This window comes from Phlebotomus papatasi, chromosome 2 (assembly GCF_024763615.1).
Source record: "Phlebotomus papatasi isolate M1 chromosome 2, Ppap_2.1, whole genome shotgun sequence".
NCBI lineage: Eukaryota > Metazoa > Arthropoda > Insecta > Diptera > Psychodidae > Phlebotomus > Phlebotomus papatasi.
In genome coordinates, this window is record NC_077223.1 from 44,247,792 (window position 1) to 44,268,741 (window position 20,950).

General features: G+C 36.5%; 1 protein-coding gene across 1 annotated transcript in view; it reads left to right on the forward strand.

The window, feature by feature from the left end:
• Nucleotides 1-3,339: 3,339 nt before the first annotated feature.
• LOC129801239 (Krueppel-like factor 7) overlaps nt 3,340-20,950 on the forward strand; it is a 364,143-nt gene continuing 346,532 nt past the window's right edge. The window contains exon 1 of the mRNA XM_055846121.1: nt 3,340-4,960. Within this exon, the coding sequence (XP_055702096.1) occupies nt 4,859-4,960 (102 nt within the window). The 5' untranslated portion in view covers nt 3,340-4,858. The remainder of the gene's footprint in view (nt 4,961-20,950) is intronic.

Consider the following 20,950-nt stretch of genomic DNA (forward strand, 5'->3'; position numbering starts at 1 on the left):
GGGTTGGGGAGAGGGATGGTGTTAACGCTGCGGACAAATGCACCCGACAAACACTCGTCACATCCTATATAGCATTCTGCTGGTATCGCGTTCAGCCGGAATATGGAAATTGCAGTGGAGCACAACAATTACCCCCACGAGGGGCATCCCAGTAACCCCATTTTCGAGAGTTTTACTGATAATCATTCTGTGTACGTGTATTATTTTCAATTTCAAATAATAACGCATTAGGGTAATTTGGGATTGAGAACTATGATACGGTTTGAGATTGCGGCAAAAGCTGAAGGGTATTTAGATATCATTGAAAATGCTCAAAACCACAACTTGCTTGAGGTAGATCTGGTTCCAGATGTTGCAGTGACCATATTGATCAAACGGATAAAACCATGGTTTATTAAACAATTTGATAAATAATCAATTAAGAATCAAGTATTGATTATCAAGTAAACCGGCACCATTTAAATGACGGCTGTTGAAACTATGGTAAAATTTACGATAGTAACGAGGCCGAAATAGTTACCGATTTTTGCCTATTTAATTGATTGCGTATAAACATTAAGCAGAAATTTAATTAAATATAGTGTAAATAAATATATGGCACTCAATGGGTCAAGTGGTAGAGCACTCGCTCTATGATGCAAGTGTCCCGGGTTCGAATCTCCTTTGGGTCACCAGGAATTTTTTTGGCGTTAAAGGTGTTCGGATTGCATCCAGTGAGCTTAACTGCACTTGATTCCACGGGCATGGGACTGACAATCTCATCCCGTATAAGAAAGAATAATAATGCATCTCTAGAAATCCCCTTGCGAGAAGGCCTTGTTCCTTCATGGAATGTTGTGCCAGCATTATTATTATTATTATTATTATAGTGTAAGACTAATCGATTCCGCGGCTAAAGTCCCTGCGGTTATTTTGAATCCTCAAAGACTGATTGGGTATGTAATGTGCCTTGTCCAAGGGGTAACTCATTTCCATTTTTTCTGACAAGGGTTTCTGGTTTCACGGATTTCGCGATGCAAAGAGTGGGTTTCTCGGGTTTCGCGATGCAAAAAGTGGGTTTCTCGGGTTTCGCGATGCAATTCTTGGGTTTCTCGGGTTTCGCGAAGCGTTTCTCGGACAATTGACGAGGGTTTCTCAATATGAGTTACCTCTTGGCCTTGTCCCTTAGGGTTAGCCCTCTGAGTGAGAGCTGGGAGGTCAAGAGTAATCTTGTCGGGCCACCACCGCCAGTTTCACTTCTCTGCCCGCTTTCCAAGTCCTCGGTTATTTTGATCTCAAAATAGTACTAATCATCTCGTACAACACACCATTTCATTAGTCCGAGACACTATCTACTCTCCGTGAGAGATGAAATTACCAAAGTAACACTACTTGACATTAGGTCATAAATACAACTCCTGAAAATATTTAATACCAAATATTTTTCTGTAAATGTAATGCTACATAAACAGATTAATTAAAAAATTACAAAAGGGATGTAAGTTAAGCAACGAGGTGGCGACGACACTGTTACCAACAAACAAAAAAGGCCAAGGAAAAGTCAACAAGTGCCAACCCTTTGCGTTTGACAGCTCGTATCACCGTTTCAAAAATACATTTGACAACCATAATGAGGGATCAATGGAACGGACAAGAAATAACATTGCGAACAGTGGCGACTGGGGCAAAAAGTCACAAATCGAAAAATTCAAAATTCAATATCTTCCAAGGTAAAAAAGATAGCGGCTCAAATTTTTTTCTATAGATGGCCTCCATAGACCTTCTTCAATGCCGTAAGTTTCTTAGACTTCGAACAAGGAATTTAGAAAACAAAAAATATCGAAATTTTTAAGCCTATTTTTGAAATATTTTCCTTGCAGAAGATAACAATTATTACCTACTTATTTTCCAAAATTGATGCACTGGTGAATATTTTCTAAATAATTTGGATTTTTTGAATACGAATCTGCTATCTATTTTAAAATTTCACAAAAGTTCTTTTCTCCAGAAATCCTTTTATTAAAAATGGCCACTTGGGGTAAAAAGTAACAAAAGGTATAGAGCAAAAATTAACAAAAAAGAGAAGCAATTTCTGATGTCTCACGGCGAAAAGAAACGTCATTATCATGTCTCGCCGCTTATTGTTTGCATTGGTCAAACGATTTGCAGTCTTTTGTGTGTTTTTTTCTAAAATAGCTTGAAAAGCGCTTTTTTCTTTTTCTCACTTTTCTCGCAGAGAAAACGGAGTTTTACAAAGGTGTAGATGAATAAATTTTCTATGAAAATATGTCCTCTAGGCATTTTTCAAATTTACGGAAGCCTGTAATGAAGCGAATCAAAATATGATAATACCCAATGTCTGGTACAATTTGCCCCAGCATTTTTAAGAATACTCACAAAATTACCTTTTAGAAATTGGCTCGATAAACGTATTTCCTTACAAAATAGAGGAAAATTACCTTCACAGAGTTGTAGAGCGGTAAATTTCCTATCAAACTGCACTAATTAGAAATTTTTGAAGCGCTCAAGCAGCTTGTAAAAAATAAAATATCCGTTTTGTGACTTTTTGCCCCAGTCTCCCACAGTGTATCGAGTTCAGTCTGATCTTCCAAATTTTGTACTGATCTATGAATGTATCGAACCAGATTTACGATTTTCAAGTTAATCCTAAGACTTTACTTTCAGTCATATGACTTCCAAAATCCTTTGTCGGGACTCATATAGGGGAAAGTGGGGCACCTTTGAAATGGGGATTTTTCACCTATTTTTAAATAAAATTGAGCCTTATCGTGATATAATTTAGCTGCACAAATAGATCGAGAAACTAAATTACAGATATGGCGGATATGACTAAGTTCCACTTAAACATAGCTTAACTTAAACTTACCAAAAATTTACCTTCTTATGACTAGTTCTTGCTGCTTTGGCAGCGCTATGAGAAACATAGTAAATAATGTATTATTTGCAAACGTTTGTAAATTAGTCGCTTCGTACGACCTCCTCATCCAATCTTTTAAGTTTCAGCTCTATCTACTAAAGCCTTTTCGCAAACTCAATTGCTATATATGTGAAAACTCCAGGAGATGCCCCAACATAAACAGAGACCACTCACAGAATTGTGATGTGGCTCAGGGTGTATGGGTTTGGTGAGGAAGAAGGAGCATAACTCCCCACTTGGCGTCCCCACATCAATGGCTGATGGAGGGGAAGGTGAGTCCTAGCGTTGCCAACGACAACACCGACTCTTCGCACCGACGCACCCCACCATCTCCCTCTCGCTCGGACGCCATCCCCTCCGCAGGACACTCTGCCCCACTCGGATGCCCACTTCGGCCCAGTCGATGCGGCATCGCGTCCCTCACAACCGAGTGAGCTTCTGACGGTGGTAGATCGTATCGCACGTGGTTCAATTTTGTATCCACGTGTCGGCGTCCGATCGTGCAAATCCGTTGACGTTTCTGTGATTTTTTGAATTATAAATATTCAAAGAGTAGCGTGTGACGTGTCTTGCAGCACCTATCACCATCTCATTCTAGCACCGTGATTTTCGGCATTTTGCTGTCGTTTGCAAGCCGTCTCACTTCCACTCTCGGCCACCGGCTGACGTGTGAGCCGCAAAGTCGCCATTCGGTATGGAACTCAAAAGCTCTCCCGTTCGTTAGAGTGAAACAGGTAGAGAGTGTATGCAGCACTTGTTTTGAAGTGCAAGAGCGAGAGCATACGACCATCGTCATCTCAGTCACATTCGTGAATGTATGGTGGTGTCGTGACATGAATTGAAAATACATTTTCGTTTATGAAGTGATGCGCGGTGCTGTGTTGGTGAAACACCATCATTCTCAGCTCTGTGGTGTCTCTCGAGTGCAGCATTTGGCAGTCTCGTTGACACCGGCTTCGTGTTCAAAGCGTACCAATATCGGGCCGCATACACAACGTTGATACGTGACAGAATTTTTTGGGGAGAAACAAATAATAAAAAAAAAGAGAGGAGAAAGGAGATAATCCGCCGAAAAGTGTTTTCAGTGGTCTTTTCGACACATTCGGAATTCACACGAGAAAAAAAATTGATTTCCGAAGGGTGCTTCGAACCCACCCCCTACAACTACAGATTTCTGAAATCAAGTTAGAACCATATTTGCTTAGGGCAACTTGAGGTTCATTGGAAGTAATATATATATACATATATACATATATAGTTCCTCGGCTAGAGGACTTGTTCTTATGTTAGGAGTTCCTTGTGTACCATGGAATAGCCAAGGAACAACATTTTTGGTCAGTGCTTGATATACCAGCAACTAAAGTGATTTGGTTAACATTTGAGCAGTGTGTCTCTGATTGCTGAATTGAGCGGAAATCCAATTTGTATGATTCACCGACCCAGTGAAACAATGCTTGTATTTAGAATTCTAAGCTACATTTCATTCGCCGACAGGTGTTAACTACAATCCGTTTTGGATATTAGGTATCCAGAATATCTCGTGTTGTGTTGTGTGTTTAGGATATCATAAATAGCATAAATAGTTTAAGTATTGACGGATTTAATGCCATTTGGCCAATATTGATGATTGTGCCGAAAAACCTACAGCCATCACCTTGATCTACTGATTATTGCAAAAAGGTATTAGAGGTGTTCAATAACATCGATTTTGCAGAGAGCTTGTGCTCTAGTGAAATGTGGTCAGAGTGTCTCATTTGAGAGAAGCATAACTTGATGTGACATTGCAAGTGGAAAAATTTGTGTTATTTTCACTTAAATATATATATAGAAGTAGTTTTTGGTGAAGTGTTTGCAAAGAAAGTGACCCAAGTGAGGGTTTATAGCTCATAACCGGTGATCATCATCAAGACAAGTGTCTGCCCAAAACTTGCGGCCATCAACATGGATATCCTACCGAGTGGTAATATCTTCAGGGAGTTGCAGGATGTTCACGATACTGGATACTTCTCATCACAAGGATCCATTGAGGATCAATGGCAACAGGTATGTGTTATCAATGTGACCTGTTAAGCTAAAGTATACACTAAAAGTGTTGTGTGGACAAATATAGCAAAAGCCCGATACAACAGATAGTGAGGTATCTCTTGAAAAATTTTTGTACACTGATAACAATTCCCGATGGTGAAACCCTCAAATACTCATTTCGAAATATTATGTATATATACCTCTATTTGGACAACTTGTGTAAACATTGAAACCTTCTCTTAACTGTGGAATTTTTCTGCCTGCTTTTTTTTTTATAAACGGTGGGAGAAATTTCCTTTCGCATCGTGAATGTTGCTTTTCGGACGACATCTCGTCTCGTCATTTTTTGAATCAATTAAGTGACTCACCTGGGCTCTGTATACACGGAAAGTATCCACGTGAGAAAGGCCGTACCACGATATAGCCATTTAATCAATGAATATCAACACAAACAACCGTTCAACATATCATGTTAGTGGTTAAACAAAAAGCGTGATGACCTAGAGAGGAAGTTGTTTTTTTTTGCAATTTTCAAAATATTATTCCGGAATAATTGGAGTTGTCAGGTAGTTTATATGCGGTTGTTAGGAAACACTGAATACAGTTGATCCTGTCTAAAACGAAAAGTTTAGAATTATTCGGATACAAATCCGAGAGCATTAACCTTCCAATAAGAAGCCTACCGAACTCTACATCTATCAGAATCCTAAGAAATACCATCTTCCTCTGAAAATTCGACATGTAAGGCCAACACATTTACCATTTTGTGAAGTTACAAGACGTAAATGGTTCTTTTGATCTGATAACGCGATAATTTGAGCATCCATTGAGCCTCAAATACTTTTCTTTCGGCCCATCCACAAATACAACCAGAAAACTGGAAATGTGTTGACCTGACTTAATTTATTTTGTGACTTCTGCTGACAATTACATTTCTTCTTCACCAAGATTTTGCCGCTGAAGAAGGCAAATTCAAACAAACTGAATACACTGGAAAAGGGGTTTATTTTAATCCTTTTTACGAATGTTATGAGAAACTGAATACAGTCCAGATTTCCATGAATATCTTTTTAATATTTTCAAATGGATAAAATACAGTAAATTCATGCTAATTCGGTTCTTTTAAGATCGGACTACAAACATTTAAATTTTGCATTTTTTTATTTTTGTTGTAATTTTTCATATTTGAAAGTTTTTCATGGAATTTTAAATAAATATGAGTACATAATTGAATTAAAAATCGTTCGACTTCAAACCGTTTCTCGTCCGAATTTCTCTGTAATTCGGATGACGTTTCGATAACTAATGCCCAAGTTTGATAAAGTCTACTTTAGTTCTCTTCATCAGTTGTTCTTCTATCTAAAATCCTATTTTTTCGAGTTTCATTTGCTATCGAATTTATGAAGTATGTTCTATTTAGCTAGGTTTTAAAAACAAATCAAAATCCAAATTCTCATTTAACTATTTTTGTTTTTAAAAACACAGCTAAGTTGATCATGTTTAATAAAATCAAAAATATACATCTGCGAAACATTGGATAAAATTGAGAAAATTAATATAAGTCTAGTTTCTTTTTCACTCCGTCGCACGGAATTTCTTAGATAGTTTTTCTTAGATTTATTTTTATATTTTTTTCTCCCGAAGTATATGCTTAAGTGTTTATTTTGCTTAAAACATCGAACAATGTATCACAGCATGGATATTTTTTCTGCAATTCAAATATCAATTTGATTCAAGTATATTTAATAGCTTTTCCTATTCATAGCTGTGATTCTTTGGATGTATTTCCAGAATTTCTTTTATTTTATTAACTTCAAGTGTAGGCATTATAAAAAGCATTCTGACGCATAAGCTATACAATCAACAGAAAAGTTGAAGATTAGATATGGTATGAAAATCCATAGAAATGTGTCTCAGAATTATTTCGCAGAAAGCATCCATAAAATAAATGAATGTAGATTGAAATTTGCAGTTGAAGAAAAATTTTCTTAATTTATCAACATTCAGAGAATGCTGTTGAGTGTTTGGTGTTTGTATGAAAACCATTTGTTTAATGATTTCATTAGCAAGAAAATTGATATAGATATAAATGTTGTACAGCAAAATCAATCTTTTACATGATATCATTACACTGATATTGAAATAATGATAAGGACATAGTCATTAGTCTTACCGGATTAAACCACTAATAATTTCAAACGTAATTGATGAGTTTTGCGATATATTCACTTTGAAGATTAAGTAATAAAAAAGAAGAACTAAAAGAAAACAAGAAATTGTATAAAACATGGGATATGTGCGAACAAAGGAAATTCACTTTTAAATGGAGTTTACTTTTAAGTTTTTCTTTTGTGAATAGATCATAAACATTATAAGACATAAGCCCATAAGCATTACTAGAAAGCCAGAGAGATACGTTACAGATTTTTTAATTTATTAAATATGCTTCTACATTTGATTAACGTGAAGATTCTAAAAAAAACTGTTTCAGCTGTTACTTTTTTAATAAATTTGAAGAATTGGGTAGTAGATTAAAATTTTCAATGCAATAGGTACAACTTAATTTATTTCTCCTGAATAAGTGGTTGGTCACGGCTGCCGCCGACTTATGAGTTTGTATAATCATTTAAAAGGGAAAGTTTTTAAATCGAAGCGCACTTCTTAGATTAGGTTTTTATAGTTTTATCTCCCGAAGTATACGTTTAAGTATCAATTTTACTATGTGACTTATATTGGTCAATTTTAAAATGTATTAATGTTGAAACCATTCTATATGGTGACATCCTCATATTTTATAAAACTGGATAAAAACCGCCTGGGGATTTGGGAATTGGATTTGATGAGAATTACACATCTTGGCATTTGCTTCCTCTTCCCAATGATGCCATAGTGCGTGCGAGCCGGAGGGCAAACAACGGAAATCATCAAATCGACGTATGATCGCGTCTGAATCACATTATACAAGACAGACAAGAGTTTATATTTAGAGTCATTTGGAGTTGTTCTCATCTTCACTTTTATGGGCTTTTCTTTCTTATGTGAAAATTTTATGATTTATTTGGCGACGCATGAATGAAAATCATCATGAGAGAGGAGAATGACGAAAGAAGGCACAATCATCTCTACAATAATGTTCACTTGAATTAACCTTCGATAACCTCCCCGCGATGGATTCTCACTGAAAATACAATTAACAAGTCACTGTGCGACCTCAGTACTGTCTTCAACTCTTAAGACGAGCTTTTGCGGTGGGAATAAAAGCACAAGAATTCACTTGGGAAGCTCTTGGCGAATATTTTCAGCACCTGTGCAGATGCTTCTCGCCATTCAAACTCAGTGGTGATTCACACAGTGTCGATTCGTCGTATTAATTAATTAGCAAACAAATTGCATGAATCACGAAGTGACTGTAAATCATATGCAAAATGCCACTTCACCTCAATTCATACTCCATCTCCAGATGACTTGTGGATGCCCATAGAGTTCTGCTATAGAAGAGCATTGAGTGAATCTCAAGATACTCAAAAGCATTGATTTTTCACGTCTTTTGCCTTCCATTGAGATACCTCTTTCACATCGACGCCTCATAAGGATTCCTCATGGAACCAAGAGAGATAGTATAAGATGAGAAAGAAATACTTAAATGGGAAATCCATCAGAGTGTATCGAAATGTGCTTCAATGAATATCTCAGCGTTGTTTGAACATTTTTCCCTCGCTAACACCCAACTCCAACTTCATATGCATTATTCAAATACGAGAAATTTCAAACACAGACAGTCAATTTGAGACGAAGACCCGTATTTACTTAAGATCCAGAGGTTATGCAGTTTACTGCAGTGCATATTCGTTAGAAATTCAGTAGTCTAACTTTTACGAAACTGTTGTAGGTTAGTTTAGTGTGATGTCAAACTAGTTTATGCCGTCATATTAGAACCTGAAATAGTTTTGAACTAGAACAATGCTCTGATGATATAGAATTTTACATTGAAAAATAGAATAACTCCTATAGACGTGACTAAATTAAATTAAAACGGTAAATAGACGTATTCAGTTCCGATTTAAATTGATCAGATAGTTGCCTTATGAGTGAATAAAAATCGTTATTATTAAAAATCTTTCACCAATATAGTCCATAATCGAAAAAGTTTGACAAAAATTTAGAATATAAGATTTACTCCTAGGAAATCCAGAGGAAAAACTACGGTGATAGAGAACCTACAATGTTCGGGTTATGTCCTTAGAAGTATTTAATTTTGTATGATAACTTTAGACCTAGGGACCTAAATATATCCAGGCTGATACTCGAGAATATTTAGCCTGTAAAATTTGAAAAGGAAGAATTAGATAACTGAAATTTATGCAAAGGGCATCTAATCGATGATCCTAAGGCCTCAGTATATGTCAGTTAAAGATAAATCTTTATAGACAAAGGCTATATTCTATAGACTTGAGGATTGGCCTGAATCTATTAAAGCTTTAAGTTTTATGAAAAAACGTTAGACAAAATATTTTGAAAATTGTGTTTTAGGATTACATATTGAGGACATGGCTAGGGGAATTATGCCGAATTTCGGACTTATTCTGTTTCTTAAAATTCAATTTTTTTTTAGTCTTTTCAATATCTAAATATTGTATAACAACAAAGAAACAATACAGAGCATCATCAACCTGGATGAGATGCTGTAGGAAAATCCTTGAATGGATTCCGGAAGAACGAGAGACTTCGAGTAACTTGGTGTCCGACATAGCACATAAAGCAATATTTATAATTTTAAGTTTTAAAAGAATAATTTTAGAGAAAACAAATATTAATAAACTACTTTTTGAGAATCTATACATCACTTATGATAAAGAGTAAGACAAAATCTCAATTTTTATAAAAAATATTATATTTCAGACTTCGAACTTTGGAACTTGTGTAGAATATGTCAGAAATTTAACACAGTTCTTCTAGCAGATTTTGAAAGTAATTTCAAGTTTTCGAATTTAGATATATTCAGAAACAAGGTTAAACCTCTATCTAGTCTAAAGATCATGTAAGGCTAGCTTCAGACCTGAGACTTATGCCGGCTTCAGACTAGAGGTTTAGCTCAGTTGCCGAAGGTCTCAAAAATCTAAATAGCAAGCAATTTTATTGATTTTTCAGAATATAATGAATCATTTGCCCTTATAATCCAATCCTAAAAAACAATTTTCTAAAAAATCGTGCCTGATTAGGAATTAGAGGAGTTAAGCCAGATGGCTAAGTCTTAGATCTGAAGCCCGTATTAGCCATATGGCTTAAATCCCCTAATTCCTAATCAGGCATGATTTTTTAGAACATTGTTGTTTAGATTTGGTTTATAAGGGCAAATGATTCATTAGATTTTGAAAAATCAATAAAATTTCTTGTTATTTAGATTTTTTGAGACCTTTGGGACTGGGCTAAACCTCCAGTCTGAAGCTGGCATAAGGCTTTATGGAATGCATATTTTTTTTAAGCCTGATTGTGTTACTGTTTATTCGGTCGTAATATTTTTAAGGGCTTTTGTCCCAAAATCCTCATCATAAGCATTCTTAAAGTGGATTATAAGATCTTTAAAAATTTTTGCACTGAAAGACAAACTCTTTCTGTTATATACTTTCTTCTCCAAAAGAAGGTTTGGCAATTAAAAAGACAAATTAGGATTTTTATAGTAGATATAAGAAAACATAGAATTTTGTATGTCCTGATTCATATTTTTGAAATATCTGCGAACTTTTGTGTACTAAGCATGCCTTTTAGAACAACCAGTTATTAAAATGCAAGCATAATATTTCAGATTTAAAGTTATTTTGTTCATTTGTTGATTAATTCTACCGTAATAATACTGAACATCGTAGTGTTGAAGGATTTAGAATTTATATTTTAGCATATTTAAAAGTCCAACACACACTGGTAGTTCAAAAGGATCTCCTCTGGACTATGAAGTCATAGTCCAGTGGACATAGCAGATTGTTATGTCCGTATCTTCTCTTAATATATGTCACTTTTCTATTCAAAATATCCAAAACATTTCGAATTGGACGCCTGACGTAGAACAAAAGTGTCCAAATTGGTATCAAATTTATTTCTCGAAGCAGATGGTCATAATTTGTGCCACATGACCTACCCCTAGCTCAGATAGTAGGGTAGAATTTGAGTCAGTCTGCTGGCTAGTAGTATAAAGACGAATTTTCACAAATGATGGTGTGATTGGATGTAAAGTGATGTGGATAGAATGACTTGGATGATTGGTATTGAGGAATAAAAGGGCCATTGAAATCAGTTTTTGGGGAACATAATCATCGGGGACAAAATCGACTGATTCACTCAATGACAAATCCAAACATTACGCACTCACAAACACTTTATATCAATTAATCGGAAACAGAGAGAGAGAGTTTCTCCGGGAAGTTCATGGTACCCTCAACTCTACGCATCGATTAATTATCGGGACGATTGATTTTCAAGAGAGCAAAAGGGGAATTTGAAATTGTGGCTTTAAAAGCAAAACAATTGCCCAAAAAATCCCTTCTGTGCATTGTTGTTGCTGCTTTTTTTTTTACACCAATTACACTCTATGTAGTTGACTTCCGGCGTCAAGAATCAAATTGCTCTACGTCTTCCACTTGTCATGTCTTTGTTATTATTTCGCTGGTTGTGTTTACCATTTTTTACTGCTTCCATTGCTCTCTTCTTTTTTTTTATACACCTCGCACTACAATGAGTTCCACACTGACGATTTTCAAACCACCCTTCTTCATCTTTTGTTATGTTCCTTTCCCACTGCAAAATACTACGAAAGTCGAGGTTGTTGGTCGTTGCTCGTCCTCCTTTTTTTTCGGGGATCATGGAAGTACTCACATGGTTCACGCGAGAAGTCCCTATCAAATTTTCATGCCACTGTGCCTCAATCGGACGAGGGGAGAGAAATTTACCTTTTGGATGATACAATACGTATATACACTTTAATATTGCATGGCATATACATGGGTTTCTTTTTTGGAGGGAATACCGAGAGCACTTTGAACAATTCGGGATTCAAAACATTAGGTTTCCAAGGGAGATTTGCACACAGGAAAAAAAACAGGTGCAAGGACGGGGAGTCATTTGTCAGGCATTACTCAGTGCGGTTCTTATACCGCGGGGAAAAAGTGCAATTTCCACCATGAAGAAGGCAGGGATATTGGCGCCAAAAAGAATATGTGCATTGCGGTGAAAAATGAGATATATACCGCACCAAATGCTTTTCGCGAGTGATTTTCTGTTGAATTGCTGGAAAATAATGCATCCTGCTGGAAAAAGTTGAATGAATTTTACTAAAAAAAAAAAAGAATGGAAAAAGCATTTTAAATATTGCAGTAGTTGGGATTTATACGTTACATTAGCGAAAATGTAAGATCTTGTTTGGTATTCAATGCAAAATCGGGGCTTAGCTTTTTAGAATTATAAGACATGCTAAACCAAAAAATATAGAAGAAATAAAGAAATAAACTAGTCATGATGCTTACGTAAATACATTTCTACGGTCTGTCGTAACTAAAATTTTTTACAATAATCACTGAAATAAAATTAAATCTTAAAGGTAAATATATTTCTAATCAATTTAGGAAAACTTGTCGTCATTGGAAAGGTCTTACAATTCTTGACGAGCCTGAATTGGTTCCAACTGGTCGAATAGCAGTAATAAAATTGATTAATAACCGATAAATAATTTCTATTCTAATACCTAATTGAATTTTCTCTCAATCTCTCCGAATTTTTTCAAACCGTAATGCACAACCAATGATACATTTTAAATTTAATTTTTTGGGCTGTATTACAAAAGATCACATCTCCGTTATAAGGGTTAGACATGAGACTACAAAGGCTTCAAAGAGGTTTACACTAATGGCAATTCCTATTTAAGTCATATCTCTAAAATATTTCAATTTTTGACAATTTTTGGCTCATATGGAACTATATATCAGAATTGTAATAATAAGCATTTTTAACTTTTTAAAGGTTTTTTTATCCGTAGTGTCGTTCGCGTCAGTAAGGAAATTTTAATACATATACGCATTAACCTCTTAAGATGAAAGCATTTCAAAGGAAGTCTAGTCTTGAAGGGTGTATAAAATTTCAGTTAATAAATTACATTTTTAAATTAATATAAAGTTTCCAAAAGAACGAATGAATCTATAGACATGATTATTAATAATGTTAATAATAATTTATATAAGTTAAAAAAATATCTTGCTGTTTCATTCAAGTTTATTTCCGTATTTATTAAAATAACAACGTGATGTTGTAACTTTGACTATGCCTCTCTGTCAGTTTGACTGAACTATATATCTCAGTGAATACTCTAACTCTTAATCAACGACAAAGAAAGACTGATGTACATAAATGTTCAACAATAGCACAAGCATCTTCTTTAACGTTCAGCGATGCATTTCAAAACTGTACTTTAGTGTTAATTTTCACGTGAATTTGGGCTGTAAATTAATAAATTGTTACATCTAAAACGTTCGTAGGTAAAGTGTGAAACTTTCTTTTGGAGCCTCTCCTCAAATTATGACAATTTTCTAAAAGATCCCAATCTCGTGTGGTACAATTTGTCTCTGAAATATACTCAAAAAAAAAATCTTCCATCAATATTCACATTGTTCTCGTCAACATTTCACACTGAAAAGAGTCTCTTTGGGTACCGAGAGAGCATCTTAAGAGATATTGAGTGCTGAAAGAAGTCACTTCTTTTATTCCCATTTCGGTGTCAATAACTTTTCATCATGTATGACTTTTCCATTGATGGAAGCGACCATTTTCCATCACGACGATTAGCAGCAATTCCTTCAGTTTGCCTTATATGCACTCCCCTCTGACGACTTACATTTCACGAGAAAATTGAAGTTTTGGAGTGTTTCTGCTAAGATTGAAGGCATTTCTCCATCATGTAACAATTGCTGTGACTGAAAGAATGCACAGCAAAGAAGTGGTTATTCCTGTCTGGCTCGGCAACATGGATTTCCTGTTTGATTGAATATTCAAGAATTTTTATAGGTATGGCAGATATAGCACTTTTTCATAATTATGTTGCTCAATCAATAAGAATGCTTAATGAAAAATTATAATTAGCACTGCTTCACGAAGAGCAGAGCACTCTTGAGAAGATGAATAATGCTGTTTGACGATGAAATCAATATGAACTACTGAAGCTTGAATATAAATTGGCGACTATAGCATTTATCTGGATAATTATATAATATTCAGAATCAAAATTAATTTTTATTCCATTTACCGCTATTTGTAGTGTAATTTTATAATATAAAATCTAACATCATTTCCATGTATGATTTTTTTATTAAAAATTATTCAATTGTCATAGGCCTTAGGTTTCATTAAAATCTTCGAATTTCCACCTTCACGCACGAACTATAAAGATTTTAGAAAAGAAAAGTAGAAGTTAAATATTGAGAAAATCTGCCAATTGATGTTTATCCGTTAGGATAGACAGTGATACCGGGTTTTTCGAAGGACCTCCATAAGTCGATAATACAAAGTTATTCATAATATTATTTTCTAGTTTTAATTTTTTTTAATCTGTTCGATATGTTAAGTAAAATACTATATTCAGCTGTGTTTAAAATATAGATTTTTTTTAGAATTCAAGTTACATTGTCATCTTAAGTTTATAATCCTTTGAACATAAACTTTAAGTAAATAAAACGTATCGAACAGTGAGTTAGATGATATAAAATAGTTATTTCAAATAACTACAATTTTAATCCTAGAAAATTTTATTTATAAAGTTTAGCATATAAAATACTATACATTGATACATGCCGCCATTATGGTACCATAAGTACATCACTAGTACGTACCATAAGTACATACCCGCATATGAAAACCAGTAGTTAGTAAAAGTAGTAGAAAAAAGAAAAGTTATAAACACGAAAGCTGTAAAATATTCATAAATTGTTTTAATAGCCTAATTTTCATTATTCTCATTTTCGAATTATTGAATGCAGTTTAATGTAACTCGGAAACTAATTTTGTTATCGTTTTTACTAATAATGAAGAAACAACTAATTGCATTAACCGTACTTCTAGTACTTTGTTGGATGAACTACGTCTTTAAGCCTCTTTTTTCTTGACAATGTTTTTTTTCAAGTCATATTTCAGGGGAATGACATTAGCTCTGAAATATGCGACCAATTTTAGTGTAATTTTTTCCTGTTTTCGTACACATTTTACAAGATATCTCCAAAACTACGTAGGTTGCCAATTTGTAGTTTTCGGTTGCCTATTCAATATCAAGTTAGCTATTATTTTGTATTAATATTTTTTACTAATTCATTCTACACTGACAGAAAACAGCTAATAAACCCACAAGGTTTTTCGGCACGCTAGAAACATATGGGAAACATAGGAAATGACATGCCCCTGTCATATTTATCAATTTTAATATAATTTTTTTTATATATGTTTCGTAATTTGGTAAATTATTAAAAAAATATATTTTTGGTAATTTTTTTAAAATATTTTTTAAGGCTGAAATTTAAGAAAAATATTCAATCAAATTTGATATATTTTATATTTAATTTATTAAGGTAACATATAATGGTTTTACTGAGTCCGGTGAAATTTGCTTTTTTACCTTAAGTTCTGAAGTCTCAAATATTCCTTTTTCCACCCCGTTTCTCCCTATTTTCTCAATAGCTGCAGAATTTCTCCCACCAAAACCCCGCTCTTCACTTTTCTCTCAAGTCAAGTAAGAAAAACTCCAATATTTAAGTGGAAATTTCTAGTAAGAAGCCCATTTATTGAAGACAATAAGAAAACTTTAATTTACGTTAAAAGGCCCATATAATTGATATCTATTTTCTTAAATACCGGTTTTTCACATTGAACAATTAAAGAGGGTACTTAAGATTTCTCCACGGTGTCCCAGTGATGTCTTCTACTCCTTCAGAGTCGTGGGGCGCTCTAAATTCCTTGACCAACGGAGTACAAGGTGGAAAGACTCCTGAAGCTATCCCTGATGGGCCGAACCTCAGTTGAAAGATTCCCGGTAATCATCCGGAAGAGTTGAGTCTCGAAACGACAGGCTCCCGGTGCTTTATCCACAGAAATCAGCCAGTGTAGACTATCCCAGTGTCTCAGTGGTAGCTCCAATTCTGTGCCAATAGCCACGCAAGATCAGCGCAACTTGGTTCTCACCAATAGCCACGTTTTCCACACGTGGGAGCGGTACAATCTCCCAGAATCCGTTGCCCTGAGAAGCCCCGAAGTCCGATGGTGCCGAAAAGCCTCACAGAGTTGTTGATTCGTTGGGAAAAGATGCTTCCACTTCCGCCGGGAATTGCCTCACCACTCCACTTTACCGCCCTGCCTCTTACTCCACTCACTTCTATTTTCTCTTCCTGGGGGAGAAACTCACTTCAGAAAACTCCTCTCCACTCTAATTCCTGACCCAAAACTGATCCCACCACCCAATTATGCAAATTTTATACCGCTTGGGCGGTGAGACGAAAAACACACACACACATAAACAACACAACACAAAATTGAACGAAGATCCGGACAATTCTCCGCCAACTTCGCACTGTTTCCAACGCTCTCGATATTGAATTTAAAACTCAACGGAAAACGCATGTTATATCTCCTCTTTCTTAAATAAAAAAGAAAAAAGAAAAAGAAAAAAATGCTCTAAGTTGCTAGAGAAAGAAGAAAAACCCGAGAATAAGTAAGAAATTGAAGTAAAGTAGTATGATGGGCAGGCTCTGTGATCAAGAAAGAAAAGGATTGGCTGTACTGTATGAAAACGGCAAGGAGACGGTCTGTCAGTGTTCAATATTTAGCAACAAAATCGTTCACCCAAGGAAAACCTGAATAGATGCAATATTATTTCAAGAAAGTGAGAATAATTAGGTTCCAGATTGGCAGTATGGTGTTAAAGAAAAAGAAAAAAGAATTTAAAGAAATAAAGTAAAAATCAACATAACCCTTCATTAATCACTCAACAGATGAACTGTTAGTCTCCCATGGAGAATCTTTGAAGTGGCTAACCAGGGGTGTAAGTTCTATAGACACCTACTAACTCCATGAAATCAGATTCCATGATAAGGGTCTCTTAAATTTATCGGATGCTCAAAATAAACAAATTATATTGCTTCATGTTATTAATACATGTCCCATTTCTCTTCCACCTTTTCTCCCCGGTATGTCTTGAAGCTTCGAAGATTATTACCACGCAATAGAGTGAGACAGTAAAACCAATCTTAAAAACCAATAATTGGATCCAAGACTGATCCCACGGACCTCCCGATCCTCCCAAAGGAGCCCACGGAATCCTTACTCAACTAACCATAAGCCTCCCGATAGAGAATGCACACCGGCAACCGAAGAGGATCAATCAGATACAAAAACAGGGGGGGTCTGGTAGTCAATTCAACATTTCAGACGTCCATTCCGGAAAAGTATCCCCTCTCTCTCAGGCATCCAACCACGGGACCCTTTCTCCTGTTACTGTTTTCTCGATTTTTGCATTTCTCCATCAGCAGCCATCCGGTCAGCCTCAATCTAGTTGCAGAGCTTTTGACGTGTGCTCGTTCAACTGATATTTCCGGAATCGACCAATCCAATTGACTTCTGTTGGTCCATTAACGTGTAACGTGACTGCGAATATTCTGACGTAGTTGGAGATTCTTTCACTTCTGCTTCCAGTCCGGAACCACCACATCGAACGGTGGATTGCTCCGATTTCTGCACCGGGATCGAAACCACTACATCGACTTGTGGATTGCATCGATCCTCAAGATGTCTCAGGAATCACCTTTGCAGTATCTCAGGAACTATTGTAACTGCAAATGTACCGCTATGGAGACTAAGAGGCCTTCTTCAGATGTCCTCGAAGTCGTAACTTTTTGCTGAGCGGTTGTTCTGAACTTAGATGAGGTGTCCTGAATAATTAACGTGTTAGACATCTTGTGAGGTGCTCCTTCCTCCGTTAGGGTTGCCTTCAGAAAGGCAATGATCGAAGTACGTAAGAGAGGTCGGACCACCCTCTCCAGAATATCAGAGCGGAAGGTGAAGAATTGAACCACACGATTTTTTAAATTTCTTGGGAGCTACATTGACCCCTTCAACAAGTCGGAATGAACACCGATCCATCAAGGGAACAATATGCAGTTCTCAGAACCGAAACAGTGCACGCCATAAGGAATACTCAGAGGGCTTGTACTCACTCTCCGCATGATTTATAAAATCCTCTCAAATCAACAAAGACATCGAAGAATAATGCTATTTTGAGACTTACACCGTTGAAACATTAAAGGAAAGCATGTATATATAACATACATAAAGAATTTGAATGGAAAAAAAAATGTTACCGAGAGTTTCCGTAATAAAGTATTTATTCTTAAAGATAACCGGGAATAAAAGCCAGAGTTCCAACCCATACCCAAAACACTTCCCAAATGGAAAAATAATGGCTCTGGGAAAGGATTAAAAACTTTAAAGCAAGTATTGCCGATACCGAATGAATTTCTGATAAAGAACCCGAAGATTCCCATGTGGCGCGCGCAACCAACAAAGGTCTTTTCCGAAAAATAGATATCTAGAGATATCTCCGAAGATTTCCTTGAATGGCTCATGCCAAAGCTACTTGTAGTAGCGATCCAAGGGATAGGGTAACCGAAAAGAAGCAAGTGATGCTTATAGAGACACTCTGAAAGTTTAAGACCAAACTTCCAAAAGAAGCTGTCCAGAGTGTAAAAAGAAAAACTGCCGAACTGGAAACCAACCGAAATCCGGACGTTAAAAAAAAAAAATAAATAAATAAATTACCGACCGGAAAAGAGAAAATAAGTTTAATCAGGCTTTATATCCTTCTTGTGAAAACGACCCGTACTGCCCGTAAGAACATCCTTCAGATGGTATGTGTCTCCCTGTCGAGAAATAACCTTAGCCTTGATCCAAGGCAAGAACTTGTGTTGGATACCTTTAGAGGCATCCGATTGGCCAAAATTTCCTCTCCAAACGACTTGACCGACCGTTAAGGTTTGAGGTCGTTTCCGAAGGTTATAATGTCGAGCTGCCGAGTCATGAGCGCGTCTTAATCTATCCGGAACAAGTTCTCGAGCCTTTTTCAGCTCTTTTAATCGAGACTTAAAGTCTAGAGGAGGACGTTGATTTAAAATAGAGTACTGTTCCGCGTGGGACTATCAAAACAGATAAAAGATTTGATTCATTATTAAAGTGGAAAGGTATATCGAAAACTTCTGTTGATTCGTGAATGAGCCCGTCAGCCGTGCGAATGAATACGCGAGATGAACTTTTTCTTCTCATTAAGGGAGTTTCCTTAAATAGATCCATTGCCATAGGACCTATGCATGTATGAGTTGCTCCACTGTCCAATAAACCCACCAATTCCTTTCCGAAAATCTCCACGGTCGCGTAAGGCCTTGGATCACCCAGGTATGCCTTTCCCATAGAGGTATCATTCACCTCACATACACTGGCGGACAAAATTGGAGAATGAGAAGTGATATTCTCTCCTGAGAAGTCTATAAGATCGCTAGACGATACTTGGGGTTCATCTAAATTGATTAAAGGAGGATCAGACTCCTGAGACTCATCCAACGAATAATTAAAATCAGAAAAATTAAAAAAATTAGAATATAATGCCTCCTGAGGGGAAACATTATTATCAGAAAATTGAGTAATTGAATTAAAAGATGAAAGTGAATTACTTAAAGAATTCAAATCTGAAAAATTATTAATCGGAAAATAATCATTCAATTCATCATCAATGAAAAACTCTATAGGGTTAACATTTTCATTTTTCGCGAACCCCCCGCACCTTTCTCCCCGGAGGACCGATGAAAAATTTCTGTTCGAGACTCGTGTCCTCCTCCTTACGGCCTCGATCCATCTCCCCCCGCACCGCGACAATTAGGACACTTCTCCCGAATGGTATTTTCCCTCCCACACCCAAAGCATAAAACGGAGGCTCTCTTCGGCTGGGTACAGTGTTTCACCAGATGATTACCTAGGAAACAATTAACACATAGAGGGTATCGTGGAGAAGTAGTAGAGGAATTGTTACGATCATCTCTACGATTGTCCTTGGGAGGCGGGTTATTCTTTCGAATGGGTTGCGCATTTGTGGATTTTGGAGACGAAATGGCGGAAACCTCCTCAATCTCATTCACCCTAGGATTCCGGGACCGGGGTTCAGGGGCCGCGAGCAATGAATTCCCTTCAACTGTAGTCACAGCTGTTTCTAGCTCCTGCAATGAATTGAAATTCATAAAAAGGATCGCATCACGAATCTGCGGTATAAGGTTTCGGCGAATTAACTGAATCTGAGAGCGTGTATCCATTGGGACCTCCAATTCACGAAAAAGGGATCGAACTTCAGCCAGGAAAACACCCACTCTTTCCCCCTCGCGTTGTCTTCTGTCTTCCAATCTTCTCCTCACCGAAAGGTCACCGTCCAAACGACCAAAAGTCGCGGATATTGCATTTGAGAAATCGGACCACCTGGTAAAGAGCTCACAAGATCTATACCACGTTAATGCATCGCCTGACAGACAAAGATGCATGGCGGACAGGGTAGCATCCACGGGTACCTTTTGAGTGAGGGCCATCCTTTCCATATCCCGAAGAAAAGTATTCACCTTCAATCCCTTTGAATCCCCAGAGAAAACAATTCCCCAATCCCTAACGGGAATAGGCTTATAAGCCTGATTTGGTCCTCCTCGGACACTAAAGCCATCAGAAGGGAGATCATATTCCTCAGTTTGTGAGGACTCATTATGCCTAACATTCTCATCACGACGATGACGATCAATAATCGGAGGAAAAGGCAAAGGATTCCCAGGATTAGAGACCGGAGGATTATTCGGATTCGGATTGCGATTTGGATCATGGCTTACTTCCAACCTTCTCATCATGGTGGACACCATACTGGTTAAATTTCCAATGGAATCCTCCAATTGAGACACACGGTTCTCCATG